This window comes from Chelonoidis abingdonii, chromosome 10 (genome assembly GCF_003597395.2).
Source record: "Chelonoidis abingdonii isolate Lonesome George chromosome 10, CheloAbing_2.0, whole genome shotgun sequence".
In the NCBI taxonomy this organism is placed as follows: domain Eukaryota; kingdom Metazoa; phylum Chordata; order Testudines; family Testudinidae; genus Chelonoidis; species Chelonoidis abingdonii.
In genome coordinates this window covers 41,831,652-41,851,200 of record NC_133778.1, presented here as the reverse complement: position 1 = coordinate 41,851,200, position 19,549 = coordinate 41,831,652, and the positions used below count along the sequence as shown (strand labels likewise).

Sequence of the window (19,549 nt, the reverse complement as noted above, 5' to 3'; positions counted from 1 at the left end):
GATGGAGAACCCCAGTAGAGGAGTCTCAGGATGCCTGTCTGATAGGAATTTTAACAGGGACCCTCTTGCTTACTCATTCTTAGCACCTTCCAGATGATGCCTACTTGGAAGGGTTGCAACAAGGATGTTGAAGCACAAGACAAGGATTACCCTGTTTCTTTGGCCTAAGGGAAGCAGACGAACATTCATACTTGAACTTCTTGATTTATTTCCCTCCTCTTTCGTGCTATTCTTCCATCTTCTGATATGATTGGCAGAAGAATGGCTTTGGGTTATGAAGTGATCTTCATTCCCAAAAGTCAGTGATAGACTGCATTGTGGCTAGGGGTGTCTACAAGTTGACAACTTTCTGCTGGTTCATAAGATGTCCTGGATGTTAGGATATCAAATTTTATTTTCTTGCAGTTTCTTTGGTTAGCACTTGTCTTGTGACAGACATAATATTCTAACAGTGAATGGGATGGGCTAGTAGATATAGATGAATATATATAATGGATAGAGCTTGTGGATGAGACAATCCCTTGCATGATATATATATCCTAGTCCACCCTGTTCCCTTCATAGGGCTATTCTAAAAGGTTGGAAACTGAATGACTAACAGAGGTTTTAGTTGGAGCTGAACTGTCTGGTGTTTTAAGACCCTGCTTGAGGGCTTTAAAGTAGCACCGAGCAAAAGAATAAAAGAAATCTTTTTCCTTTAACTTTTCCTGAAAGAAAACAGACTTCTGGAGAGATCTGACTGTCTGATCCCACCTGTATGTCTGAGTCCTGGGCCCTCTTCTTGTGTCTCTTCGCCTGGGTACTGCTAGGAGTCTGGAGATCCTGCTTCCTGTAGCTGCTCTGATGTGCCGCAGAGGGAGATTGCTGCCAGGGCCGTGGGTTGAGCCACTCAACAGACCATGAGGCACAGTACTAGATACTGGTGGGCAGCAGGAGAACATGGAGAACAAGAGGTCTTAGAGGCGCCAGGAGCGGGCAGGTGGAGGGCAGAGCTGAATATGGGGAGGAGTGTGGGCCCCCAGGAAGGGGCACTAATGCTGAACCAGCCTGATGAAGGTGCTACCTGACAGACTGACGGAGTTCGTGGTGAGTGGAGGACTCTGCTGTTAGCAGAGAGAGTACCTGTGGAGGCTACTGCAAGATGAAATCTGTCCCTGTTGTGGGAGATGACTGTATGGCTAAATTGGTTCGCTGAGGGCATGACCAGGACCCCGCTGGTGAGCTGTGATGACCTGAGTACCTGGAGATGGGAGGAACAGTCTGTCACATCAGCAAAAGGATATTGGCTCAGCTGCAGTCCAAGGCTGAGTGATGGGGCAGGAGAGACCCTTGGAGTCATGGTCAGGAAGAGGCCAGGGAATCCAGATGTGAGGACCAATTCCTGGGAGGTGAGCAGAACAGAGTACTACTGGTGGTCATGGAAGACCAGCAGCAGAGAGGCATCAGACAGTGGAGCTATGCAGTATTTTATTGCAGGAGGCAAGAGGGAACATGTGCTATGAAGTGTGGCAGTTACTGGAGCAGACTGCTTCAGGGAAACTGGCATAAAGACAAAAGAAGGGTGGGTGAGTTCCTGGAGAGAGTGACCAAAAATTTCTTTGCAGTTTGATCATCATCTCATAGCAAGGGAGGCTGAACTAAAACACTTTTGGCTTAGGTCTAGGTGAGGTGGCAATATCCAGGGAAAGAAGAGGGTGAATGGATTACAAGGCTGTATCTGTAAGGACTAGAAATAAAGCTGACAAATCTTGGGTTTCATGGGGAGCTTCAGTGAGGTCAGGGAATGGCTTGAGTTGCAGTAGGAGTATGGTTTTGGGTTGGAAGGTGTAAAGTCGGGTAAAAATAATTTGGGGGGTAGAGATTGGGTTCTCAGATACTATTAATTGGGTAAAAATAAGGGGATTGTATTCTAGGGTACTATCATGGGTGATAGAAGTACAATGTGGAGGAGAGGAATTGTGCTTCTGCAGAGAAGTGATAAATGTGGGGTATGGGTGAAAGGAATTAAGGATTGCTTGGTTACTTGATTGTTGGGCTAATTTACTTGGACTTTGGGCATAGTTGGAAGGCTGTTTCTGAGGAGTGCAGAGAGCAAAGAGCATGACAAGTGACAGAAGGCTAAAACAGAAGCTATAACTTGGAGTTCGACAGGTTTCTCGCCAAGGTGAGGGGGATATATTACCAATCTTTTGTCCCCTTTGATGCCTCAAAGAAATTGATAATAAAGAAATCTATAACATGGGAGGGGGAAAGGGAAATAAATAGTAATCGATATAAATTAGATGTTATTAAGTATAAAAAATTGATAAAGCAAACTAAAGACAAAAGGGCAAAAATCATGGCTGGTAGGTCGAAGAAGTTTTTAAAATATATTCGGAACAAAAGAAATCATGTAGTAATGGGCCAATACCCATTACTAGGGAGATAGTAACGTTGTTAATGGTGCAAAAGAGGCAGAAGGGTTCAATAAATATTCCTTTTCTGTATTTGGAAAGACTTGTACTTGTATCACATGAGGACGATGAAGTACTTTCTAGTTCAATAGTAACTAAGGAGGATGTCATCATCAGCTAAGGATGTGTTTTTAAATTAGCAGGACTGGATAACTTTCAGCCAATTGCAAGTGTTGGCTGAGGAGATCTTTGGCCCACTGATATTAATTGTTAATAAATCTTGGAATACCAGGGAAATTCCAAAAGTCTGGAAGAGTGCTAATATTGTGTCACTATTCAAAAAGAGCAAGTGGTATGATTTGGGTAACTATAGGTCGGTTAGTCTAACATCAGTCTCAGGCAAAACAACAGAAAAGCTGGTATAAGATTCAGCTGTTAACGAATAGGAATATTAATGCCAGTGAGCATGGTTTTGTAGAAACTAGGTCTTATCAAACAAATATGATTTAATTCTTTTACATTACAAGTTTGGTTGATAAAAGTAACTTTAGATGTAATATATGTAAACCTTTGTAAGGTATTTAATTTAGTACCGCATGATATTCTGATTAAAAAATTATTATTATATGATGAATAACTGGCTAACTGACATCTCAAAGTAGTTGTCAGTAGGAAATAATAATTAAATAGGAGTGTTTCTAGTGGAGTTTTGCAGGGATCAGTACTAGGCTTGATGTCTAGTATTTTCATCAATGATCTGAAAATAAATATAAAAATATAAATTTTGCAGATGACACAAGGATTTGGTTAAATGGTTTACAGTCATACAGAGTGATTTGGATCATGTGGTGAACTGGGCCCATTCAAACAAAATGCAATTTAATATAGCCAAATGAAAAGTTACATATTAGGGAATAAGGATCCTACAGAATGGGGGACTGTATCCTGGAAAGCAGATTTAGGGATCATAGTGTACAAGTGAACATGAGTTCCCTGTGTGATGCTGTGGCAAAAAGGACTATTGTGATTCTTAAGATACATGAACAGGGGAGCAGTAAGTAGGGTGATGATTTTTACCTCTGTATACAGCATAGGTGAGAGAGATTAGAATGCTGTGTCCTGTTGTGAATGTAAATGTTGGAAAAATTGGAGAAGGTGCAATACAGAAATGATTCAGAGGCTAGAGAAAATGCCTTGCAGTCAGAGACTGAGAGCACAATCTGTTTAGCTTACCAAAAAAAGATGATTTGGCAGTTACTTGATTAGTGTATAAGTACCGTAATGGAAGAAAATACTGGTACTAGTGTGCTATTTAATCTAGTGGAGAAAGGCATAAGAAGAACCAGTGACTGAAAGTTGAAGCCAGACAAATTAAAATTGGAAGTTGGACATGAATCACTGTGAAGGTGATTAACCATTTGAACAAACTACTAAGGGAAGTGGTGAATTCTTCACCTCTTGATATCTTGAACTCAAGACTTGGAAGCTTTTCTGGAAAATGTGCTTTAGCCAAACACAAGTCACTGCGCTCAATACAGGAAATGTAATGGCCTATGGTATACTGGAGGTCGTACTATATGATCTGGTGGTCTTCTCTGGCCTGAGCTTTATGAATCTGAGTTAGCATCTGGCCCAACAGGCAGACTTATCTCCCATTCAAGCATAATAGTCTGTGGTGTCATAATAGTGGCTACATTTCATAAGAGGTTTGAAGTGTGGAGAGTGGACAGCTATGCCATTTGGCTGTGATTTATGAAGTCTGATAAGTTCTGGACAATATGGTGGATGGGCTGGGGAGGAAGGGGCCTGTTTTAAACATATTTATAGGCTGAAATTTTATAAGAAAAAAAAATGGAGAGAAATAACATCTGGCTGTCAGCCTAAATCCTCTTTCTTTTATAGTAAACCCTGACAGTGAGTTCTCTGCTCTGGCCTGTAATTGACTGGGGGCAAGCTTGTTCTGGTATTCAGGAAGGAATATTTGCCTTTGTACATAAACGATCATGTGTTTGCAGAAAATCATAATCATTCTTTATGTTCACTTTGCACAGCAATTTCACAACATTCCATGTTCATCCTCTTCCACAAATATGTCAGGCACTGAAGTAAGCTTGCAACAGTTTCTTGCATTTTACATTCTGCTCTGTTCAGGTAGGCAGTCTACCCTGGAGAGTTCCATACCTTCAGTTCCCACTTACTTAGTAGTAAGTTTGAAGTAGCAACTTTATTACAGATCTAAACTTGCCACAAAGTTGGAAATAAAACTGCATCCCAAATTGGTTTTGACAAGGTCTAGACAATATTATCACAGGAAAGGGGAACTGCAGAACTTGACTCCACCCATTCTTTCATTCTTTACACAGACATTTCTTAATTGGGGCTTGGAGCCATCTTGTTTCAATTAAGTTTAGATAGGAAGAAATGCAGTGATGTTTCCCAGGAGGATGCTGTCCTGAGTGAAGAGAAAGTCAAGTTCTTCTGTGTTTGGGAAGAATATGACAGTAGAGTACGGTAGGCCTTTTTCAAGAGTTAGTTCAGAGCTAACTGAATGAACTGTTACTCTGCTGAACAGCCAATAGATTATGTGGTGATGCCTCTGTGTACAGCAAAGGAAGAGTGGACATTTATACGAGACTCCTTTTCACTAAATGTATTTGGAAACTCTTAATTTTTCAATTTTAAAAATGCACCCATCATGTTCACTGGACAGATGTACAAATACAAAATTTGTGTAACAAATAATTTACTAAGTTGACATTCTATACAAACCGTATAAATAAGCCTCTTAGGCAAAAGCTTGAGAAAATAGACTTTATGCCTTGTTCTTCTGTATTGGACCAACAATGAAAGCAGATGATGGAGTAGAGGCCTCTCCCTTGAAAACATTCTGCCAGCAGCTTTAGGGATGCTTAACAAGCTTGTCAGATAACTTCAGTTACCATGGTAGTGCATAACTAAAGAAATGGTCTCAGGTGGTTAAGAGCCAAACCATATATGCCTTCTAAGAGAGAACTTTTCACTTTGAATTGGGCCCAAAAGTGAACAGGAAGCTAACAGTCTATGTAGCACTGATGTAGTGTCTGTGGCCAACTGCAGTAGGCAGTCAGGCCTTTGCAATCTGTACCAGCTGAAACTTCCAAGTGAGAATATTGAGAACATTATGCTAATCCATTCTGTAGGTCACAAAGGTATGAATAATTGTGAAGTTGTGTAAAACCGAAAAGTGATTACAGTTGTTTTAGGTGCGGTTGGGGAAAGACACTTTTGGCCAGTGTACCATCTCGGGCTCAGAAGAGTACCCATAAATTGCAAACCCCCTTGTTTAGGATGAGCAAATGCAGGGGCAAAATACCATGCCCGTCAGCTGGTCTAGAAGCTTCTGTGCAGTGAATAGCCATCTCATTGCTGTCTGGATTCAGCTTCACCAGCTTGCTGTCATCCAAGTCACTATCTCAGCCAGGCACTGGAAAAGCAAAGAGAGCACCCAGTCTGCATGCAATGAAAAAAATAGTTGCATTTCACCAGTGTACATGTAGCACCTCAATATAAATTCCTCTAGAAAGCCATTGGACCAGCAAGCCAACAGCACCATCTGGTATTTCTCTGAAAGAGCAGAACTGCTTCAGTGATCTTACCTGCCCATCCAGACAGCTTTTGAAATTGTTGCTTCCATCACTAGAGGGCAATCGAAGAGTCGGCCAAATATAATCAATCAGAAACTGGATTGACTGTCTCATTACTGCATGCCTCGTTGACTTTATCCAGAAAAGGCATATTTGAGACAAGGTGGTAGTAAGAGTGTTTAGATGAAGGGATGGTTATCAGTAGCCTAATTACTGCTCATATGAGAAACAGTGGCATCTTGCCCTTCATTAGAAAGAATTAACACGCACTGCCAACAGCAAACACAGTGTCTGTCTACTTGATCTTGCTAGCCATGAGGGACATGTCCAACTTGTAAACAATAACCTGAAGTGCCCCCAGCAGATCAAGAGTATGTGATGGAAGTTGGCTGAAACTCAACCAGAGATGATGTGAATGCTTTGCCTTCCAGATGTGGATCTGTCCCCACTGATTTGGTTCTTCCAGTCCAGATCAGAACAGACTTTTCTGTGATAATATTAAAAAGCTTAATGTAGTGAGAAATACTAACCTCTGATTACAGGTGATGCATCGATACTGGAGAAGTAAGTTGCCTTTGCTTCCATGACGTCCATCATACTGGATACTATATACACTTTTTTTTGCAGTTGATAATTGTTGGGATACAGCTACATCCAACCCTTATGATCTGTCAGGATGGTGTAATAATAACTGGAAAACAAATGGCAATCCTGTCTTAGCTGCTGGTTGAATAATCCACTGACTGTACAATCTTTAGGCCTAAGACATGTGAAACTGAATTGGGTCAGAGAGATTTGTTCTCTCTGTGTGTTGCTGTCTTGCAGGTCCCCAAAATTACACCTTTTAAAAAACGAGCGTGCTGTTGACTTGGCTTGCCCTTCTGTTTAATGGATGGGGAAAGGGGGAGTATCTGTTCTCTTTATATCCCCTCTTTTGGGTAGAAGAGGTAGTTAACATAGATAAATGGGCAAGAGACTATAGATATGAATATCTGAATGGTATTTATTATTTTTTCCATTTTTTTAGGATTATCTCCTCTTTCATAAAAAACAAACAAACAAAACCAAACCAGCCCAGCTTGAGGGCTGAATATGACAACCCCTGCTCTGACCACTTATATCTGTGACTATGATCGTGGAACTCAGTTAAAAGACAGACATTTTATTAATGACAGCTGAGTCGTTTGATGGACCTAAAGTTGTTGTTAATTTCCAGAATGAATACACTGCTCCTGAATTAGCAGTTTATACCCCTCTAAGGGGGATTTCCAGGTATACACTAGTTCAAGAGAAGTTCTTCACCTTCTCTAGCTCTGTACATAGAGGTAGTCCTCTCCTTCTGACCACTGTCTAGTGGTTCTACTTGAAATATGGAATTAACTGAGTTCTCATTTCATTTTCAAAATAACTAGTGTATAACTTCCAGTGCATGGTTTGAGTTAAAAGGTTGAACCCAATAAAACCCACTCATTGTTCTTAAGTTCTCTGGATACACAAAAGCTTCATGTTATCTGGGGCTGCCAACAGAGGTCTCTGTTGGAGTGTAGTTTTTCTGCAACTTCATTTCTGCAGAATTAAGGAGCTTCATAGGAAAGAAGCTGGTTGTCAGCCTTCATTTATTTAGAGCTGTTGAGGGGCTCACTTCTATTGAACTGTGGAGCTCCAGTCATTTCAACCTCCATGGGTTTGTAAACCTGCAGTGAAGAAAATTGAGGCTATATTTTGTGGAATTGTGGCCATTTTTCTGAAGAACAGCTACTCCAGTGTATTAGCTCAATATTCATTTTATAACCAAATTTTATTCCACCACAGTTAGGTACAGATTACGCCTCTCTGCACTATCAAAACTCCTGTGCTCGGCTCACCTCGGTGGCTTCTTTTGGTGCTCTTTCTCATGGCTCCTTCCAGAAGAGGCAATGTTTTAGTTTGCAGCTTCAGAAGGGATTCATTGAGTTGGTGCACATCCCAACCATGTCTTCTTCTGAGGTAGCAGCATCCACTTTCCAGCTGTACTGACTTCCTGTGCCCACATTTTTGTGCTCCTGCCTCCCCCTTTGCAAACAACCTTGCCTTAGAAGGAAGTTTGAGGCTGCTTTTTGCCTCTATAACTTGCACCAAGCAGACATTCCATTTTCTATACATGGGGGTATATCAGCTGAAATCAGCATAAACCAGTAGTGAAACTGATTAATTAACTTCTAAAATAGCTCTCAATAACTGTTTAAGTAGACGAACATGAACCCAGCTGGGAGTCGTATTCAAATTTAAAATCCTTCTTTGACTCTGAAATCTGTTTTTAAGATCATAACGAACTTTCTGCTTAAATGCAGTTTTCTACAGACACAATGGGGATTCATTTTTTTAAAAAATTTCTTTTGGCATTTCTTGTCTTCTCTAGTGCCTGAGATTGAGTCTTTTACCATACAAAACTGTCCTATAGCCAGTGATGTTTTTCTGTAGGTGTGAGGGGGATAAAACTTAAAACTAATTGTATTAATCAATTATAATGATGTTCCAGAGTCTGAAAATATCCTACAACTCCCCTATTTTGACAGTCTTTTGGAGACATAGGGACAAGTCTGGCTGGAGAATAGCTTGGATTGAATTGATTAATATATCTAGTTGACACCCTTTTTTATTTTACTTGATTGATGAAAGGATGAAATACATTATATTGTTTTACAATTGTGTCTTTTACACTACTGCTTTTGCCATTTTCATCTCCTTTTTAATGATACCTTCTTCCCATACCGTCAAAGTTAAGAAATTAGGTTCTCAATCTAGGCCCTAATGGACTTGATATCTGCCTCCAAAAGTGGCACTGAACTCCTTTTCATTTAGAGGCCAAAGATATGATAAGACATAGAAACTGGCATACGATATCAGATTAATGGTCCATTGAGCCCAGTATCCTTTCATGGACTGTTGAGGAAGGTGCAAGGAACTTTACAATGGATAGTTGTGGAAAAACCTACCCATAGTGGAGGTTTCTTTCTAACCTGAGGCAATTAGTAGTTGGCTTGCACCATCATACTTCTTGGCATATTTTTGTGGAAAAATGATGAGCTCTGAGGGTCACTTCTATTTTCTGAGCTCAGTTTCACTTAAGAATTATCATCTTTTTCTTGGGTCTTTCCAAATCTATGGTATTTCATGCTGAACTAGCTGCTGGGTGGATCAGCCTAGGTCATCTGCTGCTGCTATCAAACTGGTTTAATTGGGTTTCAATAGAATAGATTGTCTGAGATCATGTTAATACTGGAAACTAGAGAACAAATTCCTTATAAGACTTTTCATTCTGTGTTATACTTTAATGTAAGATTGCTGCTAAAAAGAAGTAATATTTTAGTACAATTAAAGTGCTAAGCATTACTGAGTTCACAGTTGGTAATAAAATTTTTTCTTTGTAATTTTAAATAAATTAAAATAAATGGGCTATTATGTATTGTTTTAAAAATTTCTCCATTATTTGTATGACAAAATTATTTTCCACCAAATCTTTTTATTATGTATTTACCATAATGACTTTAGTTACAAGATAAAGTATTGTGTCAGAATTATTTAGGAAGTTTGGGAGATATTAGATAGAATTGTCTATTCTGAGCTTTCAGTGTAATTGTTTGACATCTAAATATATGTCTTTGTAACTTTGATTTATAGCCAAGAAAGAAGAGAGGAAAAGACACAAGTCATCCTCCTCATCCAGTGATTCAGAAAGTTCAAGTGATTCAAAATCTTCTTCTGATTCATCATCTGATTCTGAAAGTGCTTCTGAAGAGAAACCTAAAAAGAGAAAAAAGAAACACAAGAAAAATTCTAGAAAACATAAGAAGGAAAAGAAAAAGAGAAAGAAAAGTAAGAAAAGGTAGGATTATTTTGCTATTCTAAAAGACTTTTGGAACCAGTCCATATTGGTTTTTGTTAAAAATGTAAAACTTAATATATGTTAGTACATATGCTGTAGAAGAATAAATATTTTCAGCTAGCTACTTTCTTGTTTTGGTCTTGATATAGGAAATTTCTGTGAATAAGTTCGCTTCAGTTTTTGCACATACATAATATTCTTTGGTACATGTCTGTTTGAACTAGCACCAGTTAGGTGTGTGAGGATTGGAGGCTTCTTGATTATTTTTTTTTGTAAATGACTTCAGTTTTCCTGCTTTAGTACTATACATTATTGCCAGTGTGTGTAACAAGAGCCACTTGTGTAGTTTGGATTGAGATTTTCATGTGTTGATTTGTAAAATTGCACATTGTAAAGTTAATGCCTTGACTCGTTTTTATATTCATTAACATGAATTAATTTGTACACAATGAGACTTTATAATGTATGATGAGGAGTATACAGGTCTAAAATGAACAAAATTAAAGCTCAAACATATTAACACCTTAATTTACTGATGTGTAACTTGTAATAACTTCTCAAAAATCAGGTGCCAAAGTTAAACCTGTCAAGTGCTTTTGAAAATTTTACCCAAGCACACCAAAGTCTCCTTAAAAGGCAATGTAACTTTAGGCTCCTAAGTCACTTGGCTGCTTCTGAAAATGTTACCCTCAGTTTACTAGAGTATTCCCGTGCAAAAATCTGACGTAGAGGTAAAGTTGTGCAAGTGTGTATTTTCTTTCAGCGCAACCACTAAGAATTGAGGAAATCATCTGTTACAGCAGTACTATTCTTCAGACCAGCCTCAGCTTCATGTATCTTACCATCTATATGCACTCACCTTTCCCATGGTCCCTTTAGATTCCGACAAATAATTATACAATTCCTCTCAGTTTTATATTCAAACACACAATCTGAACGTGACCCTTTTTATATAAATTTTCCAAACTCCGTTTCTTCTAAAGTAGAGTTGGCTGAAACTTTCTATTTGTGAGAAATTTTGGTATTTGGACATTTGACTTCATTCAAAGTCAGGCAGCCCATGGAGCCAGCTGGCCCAGGAGTCTGGAAGCCCTGGGGTTCCCAGCTCAGGGCAGTCTTCATTGTGTGCCTGCCCTAGAGTCACAGTCCCTGGAAGACCATACCAGGACCTCCAGGTTCCCGTCTCAGTGGCAGGTACCTTGGAAGGACTATGAGCCAAAGTTCTCAGGGTTTTCAGGCTTGTGGCTGTGGAGCTAGGAGCTGGACTTCTGGGGCTTCCATGCTCTCAGCTCCACAGAAGGGAGCCTGGAAGCCCTGGCATGGCAGGGCTGTGCTCAGAGCTACAGACTATGGATGCTCAGGCTCCTCAGAAAATTTACAGTCAGCTCTAATCTAAAGATACAGTATAAGTATATTTAGCAATTCACTGTATGTATTAAAAAATCATTGGTTAAAAATCTTTTATAATGTCAGTTAGGAATACATACATAATATACATCTCTGAGTGAAGACCTCATGGGAGCAAAATGGCTGCTGTTTTTGAAGCCTTAGCCTTTATTTTATATGTGTAAATAGTTTCAAATATCTGTAAGTGCTTGGGTTGATAACTTTCAGATTTTTGTGCCTTAGCTAGATTTTTTTTATTACTACTACAAAGACCATTAAGTATAACCTGCAGAACTCAGACCTTTTCTAAATTGCTCTGATGACCAAGTAAATAATTCCTCTTTTTTTCTATGTGTATCTTCAGTTGACAACGCTTCTGTAGTACTTACGTATAGACAGATTGAGAGACCTTTCCTAGAAAGCCCAAATCTAAAGTACACAAATATTTAAAACTGAAGCATTGATAGCTTTTTGTTTTCTGTATAAATAAAGCTCATCCAGTGAAAGTGAAGATGAAAACCCTGAAGCACAGTCAGTGTCTACTGTCCGTCCCGAGGAGATCCCTCCTGTACCAGAAAACAGGTTCCTCATGAGAAAAAGTCCTCCTAAAGTAGATGAAAAAGAAAAAGAAAGGAAGAGCAGGGAGAAGGAAAGAGAGAGGTAAGCTTACATATGTTTGAGTGGGACTGCACACTGACAATGGTTTGATCAAGTACTTTTAGATTCATAGGTGAAGTCCAGGTTTCCCATGTGGTGCTTAACCACTGGCACGTTATGAGCAATGACACTTCAGATTTCATAAAATGTTCTTGTTTTTAAGGGTGAGTAGTGTGGATATTACAATGATACATCTTAAGGGAATTTTACAAGGAAAATAATGTAAGAAGGAATAGAGGAAAATTTAAGCACTGACTTGCAAATACAGTTTCCACTTGAGATGGCTGGCTCTGGGGATTTACAAACAGTATATAGAGCCTTTAACTTCAAGGGTAGATCACTGCTTTAGTATCAGGGGTTGTATGCAGCACAGTTGTAGCTGTGTTGGTCCCAGGAAATTAGAGAGACAAGGTGGGTAAGGTAATATCTTTTATTGGACCAACTTCTCTTAGTGAGAGAGAGCACCTTTCATGCCACACAGAGTTCTTGAGACCTTTCCCAGATAATTAGAAGGAGAGCTCTGTTTGGTCCCCATGCTTCTCTCTCCACCAGAAGTTGGTCCAGTAAAAGATATTACCTCACACGCCTTGACTCATTAGAATCAAGTGGAATTTCAGCACCATATTACAGTTTAGTGGCTCATATGAAATATTATGTTTCTCAATTTAGTTTCTGATGAACCACCTTAAATTGGACACTGATTCTTTCTGCCATACCTTATCAGACCAATAGTTAATATTTTCTAGTATCTTATTACTGACTATAGCCAGTATAGAAATTTCTGAGACAGTGCAAGAAACATTATAGTGGATAGTTATGAAATAAACTGCCCATATAGGAAATGCATTCCTGCCCACATTCAGTTAGTGGTTTACTTTACAGAGATTTGTATTCCCTGTACTAGACAAGATAAAAAGTATATCTATTGTTCTTGATATATGTGCATGATTCTCTTACTGTGCTCTTGGCCTCAGTATTATCTTGTGGGAGGGAGTTCCATTGGACCAGGCAGATGACTCTCAGCCTTTTAAGTTCTCTCTCCAGATCAAGGTTGGAGCACACTGGTCAGTTAGTGTAGTCAGTCTTGTACAGCACAAGCCATGATGGTACAATACCTATCCTGAGGCTAAACAGAGTTGTTCACTCCTTGGAACATTTCACAAGCTGTAATTCCACTGCAAATTATTATTTATTTTTGCAGCACTCGAAAGAGTGCTTAGATGCATTGGAGAAATGTTTAAAGAGACCAGGTTCCTATCCTTAAGAACGTAGAACAAATTTAGGCAGAATGATGAACGATAGGAATGAGGAAAGGGCAGGCTTATATTATGATGACACAGTGACTTTGTTTTGGCATGTACATGTACTGAGATGTTCCTATGCCAGGTCTTTTTCCAAAAATGTGTAAGAGAACACTTCTCCTATCTACCCCTAAAGGGATTTTTTAAAACATTGTATGCCTTTTTTATACTATGAATAGGATGATAATATTTAAAAGTAGTGAAGTGATGACCATTAGTTATTATCTGAACTGGCTGGAGAGTGAGAGTTATTCTTTCTTTTCATTTGGACTGACTTCTTTTAATTTGCAAAAGACCCAATCCAAAATAGTAGTGGAGTCTGTCTAAATGATCTTTTCTGGTCTTTCTCCCTCCACAATTTTTAAAACAATATAATAGACAGCATCAGTTCTCTTCATTTTTTAGTAATCCATCAAATTCCCAGTCGTCATACCAGAGAAGGCTTTTAGTGACCAGATCTGGAAGGAAAATAAAAGGAAGAGGACCAAGGGTAAGTGTAAACAAACAAACAAAAACAAATAAAAAACCCCAACCTTGGTGACGATTTGCACTTTTATAGCACATGTCATCTGAGGATCTCAGAGCAATTTCACATCCCTCTTGGGAGAGAGGAAGAGCGGTATTATGCCATTTTACAGATTGGCAGAGTAAGGCATTAAGGTTAAGTGATGTAATCATATAATGAGACAATAGCAGGGTTGGGTATAGAATCCAGTAGTTCTGACTCTACTCCCCCTGATCTGTGCACTAGCCAGTATTGTTCACTGAATACATTTAAAAGAAAATTTATTTTTGTTGTTGAAGTTTCTGAAAGAAAAACTACATCTGTTTTGCTCACCCAAATTACTTGAAAGTTCAAAAGCATGAGTTGTTAATCATTTGGAATTAACTGTAAAATCTTAAATACCACTGGCAAAATCTGAGTTTGCCAGTGGTCCCATGAAAAAGTAACATTAATTTGTCATGCTCAGTGTTGGAGTTTGGTGGAAGAGATTGGTAAGCATTTTAAAAGTAGCAAAGCCCAAACAATCCCCAACTCTGAGGAAAAGTGAGTGATGATCTTCTTATCTGTGTATATCTTCAGAAAAACAGCTGTTTTCTTCAAAGGATCCAGTGTACAACAAAATTCCCCTTTATAGAGAATAGAAAACTCTCTAGGAATGTATCTGGAACAATTTTTAATATTTAAAAAAAAAAAAAAAAGTTACTGACAGGCACCAGCAGAAAACATGGCTCAGAAAAACAACCTAGTTCCATCAAGTGCTGACCTGTCAGGTGCCAGAGATTTGAGATTCGGAATAGGAATCTGTAATAACAATAATCCTAAATAACACAATTCCAAGTAAATTATTTTCTCATGATTAAATTTTAATAAAGTCCACTGAAGTTAGATTGTTAAATCAGGTTGGGGGTTTCTCTTGTACTCTATACTGTGACAGTGAGGCAGCATGTATACTAGGGGAAATGCAGAAAAAACATTCCCACTGATACTAATCCTAGATCAGCTGGATTTGTGGGAGCTCCAACACAGATTCAGCATCAATGGCTGAATCCATTTTTATCATCATTTCAGCTGAAAGCAAGCCTAATTGAAATTATGGTAAAAGCAGGCCAGAACCTGAGACCTTATCCACTTAATGGTATGTTGGGGTGGCATCTGAGACCTTATCCACTCAGTAGCCCCTGAGACCCTATCCACTTGGGTCCCATGAACTCAGCTCAACTCTGAACTCTTCACTGAGTTTTCTTTATTGGCATACAATCAAACTACACTTGAATTGATAAGGCTGAAGTGTAGGGAATGGGTACAGGGCATACCACACATCCAAAGTTTACAGCAAACTTCTTCTTCTTTTATGTACATTTACACATTACATTGCGTTTTTCTATATGTCGCGTCCATGCATTTTGGGATTGTTTTAGTCACTTTGTAGGAACCAATCCCTGTACAGCATGCTCTGCCCATGCATGACTTACTCTTAAGCCTAGAACATAAAATAAGGTAATCTTGGCCATTGTAAATGGTTTCCTGAGTGTTGCCCTTTATCTTAGCTAGGACAAACATTTTGTTTCCAGCCTGCTGATCCACTCACCTCCCTAATTCTGCCTTTCAAGAAATGAGACCTCACCCACGTCCAGTTACTCATGTCAAGCCTGGCCTACAATGATGAACATTTGCAATAGCACTTAAATTTTAAAGCTAATGGTAAAAATTTTGTAAAGTATTGCTCTGGTGATGCTTTGCAAAATGTTATGGAAAGTTTTCATTGCAGGACAATGGTGAGCAGTATTCATTCTCAAGAAAAAAGTTCTTTAAACTTGATTTAATATCTAAAAGATTTTCAGGTTCAAGCCCAACAATTCTCTTTCAAAGAATAATAATAATACCTGGCTCTTACATAAAACTTATTTAAAGTCTTTTGGTATTTCTGAGACTGCAGCGTGGATATTTGATCAAACATTTGAGGTATCCATTTTAACTGAATATAAAATGTAAGTGCATTATTTTTGTAATTCTATAGTGCCTAGGAGCCCTAGTCATTTAGTACATAATTTTCAAGTGCTTGTGTGTTCGTTTGTTTCCAAATATAGCTCAGATTGCATTCCTTCCAGAACTCTCTATATGCTGAGTATATATTTGAAAATAAAGCCACTTTTGAGTTACTTGAATGCAGTAAACCAGATAAAACATTTTTAATAAAAAAATGCCCCCCAAACCGCTCCCTTCCTCTCTCCACGCCCTGCACTCTTAACTCCAAAAAGGCATTTTTCTCAAACTTGCAAAGAAAGCTGCTTCTTGGCTCAGAGAGTAAGCACGAGAAATGTATGAGGGAAAAAATATATATTTTTTGAGGAAGCTATTAGTGAGTGAAAATGGGGATTTAAAATGAAATGGTTCTTTAACCTTTTACGTTAGTGAGAGGCCTTAATAAAGTGCTGGAAAGCTGAATTGATTTTCAGAAGGGAAATATTCTAGTTTACAAAGGGTGGTAGATTTGAACCAACATACTTTGCATATCAGAATTCAATAGCAGGCTGCAACAAAAAAATGTGGTTATGAGACTGCTTTGCAAGTTTTTATATTTCTTAACTAACTGTTTTTTTCAGATAATGTTATACAGGTGTTACCTTTAGTTTCAGTACTTTTACTATGAAGTTTGACAGCAGTCCAGAGGTGAGATTCTCCCCTACTTGCTGGTAATGGGACCGGAGCAATGTAAACTGGCTCTAAAAGCCCTGGATCCAGTCAAGGGAGAGTAACTGAGGAAGACAGCTGCAGACTATCTTCTGAGGATTCCCTCCACCCTAAACCCTAGTAGTGAGGATGGGAGGGGCATGTCAGATATAGGAGAGTCCTCCTAGCCTGAGACAGCTATGTGAATTGTCAGTTACTGTAAGTTGTGGAGGAGTCCATTGGCAGACTGTGAGAGGAATATTGTAAATTATGCCAGCTCTCACAATTTATGCTAGCAACCAGTCTGGCTCCCAGAGCAGCCCAGAATGTAGGTGATGTAAGGATGACATAAATCCGCTGTTGCCTCTTTTTCTGGTGGGCTCAGTTCTGTGCTGCATTTCTGGTAGGTGCAACTCAGAATCTCACCCTAGATATATAACACATCTTGCCTACTGTGGAATATTAAACTCTGTTATATCTAACAGTCTTTCTTTTTTGCCTTCTGAAGCGCTATCGGACGCCTTCCAGATCCAGGTCAAGGGATCGCTTCAGACGCAGTGAGACTCCTCCACATTGGAGGCAGGAAATGCAAAGAGCTCAAAGAATGAGAGTTTCCAGTGGAGAAAGATGGATAAAGGGAGACAAGTAAGACACTGCTTTTTCCTATGTACGTTGGAATTTCTGTCTAGAATACAGTGGTGCCTATTTTCTCATCTGTTGTATCACAGTGAATTTTTTTTATTCTCAGAATATGTGATTTTTGTGTAGTTCTCTCGTTGCTATCTTTGCTCTATCCCTTTTAAACCACCTCTCTTTATGATTATGGTAACTGCTTAGCCATTAATGTAGATGTTATAATACAAATTTAACTTCATGCAATGATTAACAGTTTCAGTAGTACAGTTATTTTCGTTCAAAAGATTTAAAAATAAATATTTTTTTTTCCAAGGGGTGAAGTAAATGAAAATAAGAAAGATGCTCAAAAAAGCCCTGGGAGAGGAAAGGAGAGAAAAGTATCAGACCACAGACAAGTCTCTGAGAGTCCAAACAGAAGAGGGGAAAAGGAGAAGAAGACAAAAGACCACAAATCCAGAAGTAAAGACAGGGAGACAAGGAGGAATTCAGAAAAAGACGATAAGCATAATAAAAACAAGGCCAAGAAAAGAGCTAAATCTAAAAGCCGGAGCAAAAGCAAAGAGAAATCAAAGAGCAGAGAAAGAGACACTAAGCACAACAGACATGAAGAAAAGAGAGTGAGATCGAGAAGCAAAGAGAGGGATCATGAGAGAGGTAAAGACAAGCACCATGATTCCAGAGGGAGAGATAAAGAAAGGAGCAGAAGTAAGGAGAGGTGTAAAAGTGCAGGATCAAAAAGTAATGAACAAGATCACAGTAAAAGCAAAGACAGGGAGAAACATGGAAAATCAAGGAGCAAAGAACGTGAGCAGACTAAAGGAAAACATAGTTCCAATAGTAAAGCAAGAGAACGAAGCAGAAGCAGAGACAAAGGGAAGAGAGCCAGATCTAGAAGTAGAGAGAGAGACCGGAGTAGAAGTAGAGAGCATTCAAAAAATGAAGATAAAGAAGCAAAAAGAAAAGGAAGATCAAGAAGTAGAGAGAGAAAAGGCACACCAGAAAAATCTAAAGGAAAAGAGAATAAGAGGAGGAGAGACTCAAGGAGCCGTGAAAGAGAAGAAAGTCAAAGCAGAAACAAAGAGAAGTATCTGAACAGAGAAAGTAGAAGTTCACATAAGAAAAATGACTCTGAAAGCCAAAGGAAGAAGCGTTCAAAAAGCCGTGGAAGCAGTAGCCCTGAGACCAATAAAGATAAAAAGGCTAGTAGAGATCAGGATAAAAGTCCAGACTCAAAGAGAAGACAAAGCAGTAAGGATAGAGAATTAAAAAAATCATCTACACGCAGGAGTAGGGAAAAAGAGAAGACTAGATCTTCACTAGAAAAAGAAATTAACCAAAAATCAAAGAGTCAGGAAAGAAGTCATGCCCATCGTAAGGATAAAAAGTCTGATCATGAATCAAGTCCTGGAACAGATGAAGACAGACGTGGATGAGCTATGGACTTGTTGTTTCCATTCTGTCTCAAACTTTGAGACATTTTGGGGAACATCTTTTTTTTTTTAATGTGGACTTCAGTTTGGTCTTTTGATAATCTAAAACCTGGATCATTTGTACTGCTAAAGTTTTAATAAACTTGAAATGAGAAACATTTTATGTGTAATACAGTGTGCTGTGTTTTAACTATTTCATTGCTTTTGTATCCTTTTTGTGTGTTGACAGCCAGGGGAATACCTTCTGTGTTGCATATACATTTTTAATTTATAAACATGGTTGGCCCATCGCAAACATATGACGGCCTGTAAGGAGGCTTTTTTTAGTTGAGGGCAGGGAGAAGCTTCAAATATATGAAATGTCTTTTGAAGCTAGTAGAACTCTGCAAAGCTGTGTCTGTCACTACAGTGTAATTATATTCCTAATACAGAATTAAAAAGCCTAAGGAAATGGATGGGTGTGGGACAGAGATTTTGTAATCACAAAGTGAAATAGTTTCATTGAGCCTCCACTCTGCCTGAACTGCTGTCATGTACGGTTGATCAGTATAACAGAAGAATTCATTTCTTCTGTGGGGCAGCCATCTGCATTTGGGAGCCATCTCTTTGGGAGAAATATTATTTTCATAGAAAGCATTTTTTTTAACAAAAATGCTAATAATTCAGTGTGAGTTTTTTGTAATCTTCCTTTTTCTGTTTTCTGCTTCCATGTCACAATTTGAGTGCTACCTGATTTTTATCGTGCCTACTGTGGAAAACCCAACTTTGGATGCAGTAGCTAATTTTTGAGGAAAATCCTGTCCTCATCCAGTTTAATTGCTGATAAATGGATTCACAGAGAGTGTGTGATTCCCCAGAATTCACACTGACTGCATTTGCACCTGAGAACGCCTGGTTCCTAATTATGATTAGTAACCACTGCCTCTCATTACAAATTGAATAGAAGAGCAGAGCTGTTTGTTAGGGACTGACAGTAGTTTTAGCATAGTGAGCGGTGATGAGTCATCTTGGTTTCTGTAGCCTAAAAGCATAACGCACTCAGCATGAATAGGTGGAGGGTCAGCAAATCACTACTCCTAAAGA

General features: G+C 38.8%; 1 protein-coding gene across 1 annotated transcript in view; it reads left to right on the top strand.

The window, feature by feature from the left end:
• The window catches only part of PPIG (peptidylprolyl isomerase G), a 36,716-nt gene extending 18,092 nt beyond the window's left edge, over positions 1-18,624 (top strand). The window contains 5 exon segments of the mRNA XM_075070133.1: positions 9,677-9,881; positions 11,760-11,927; positions 13,631-13,715; positions 16,909-17,045; positions 17,350-18,624. Coding sequence (XP_074926234.1) covers positions 9,677-9,881; positions 11,760-11,927; positions 13,631-13,715; positions 16,909-17,045; positions 17,350-18,469 — 1,715 coding nt within the window. The 3' untranslated portion in view covers positions 18,470-18,624.
• The last annotated feature ends 925 nt before the right edge of the window (positions 18,625-19,549 follow it).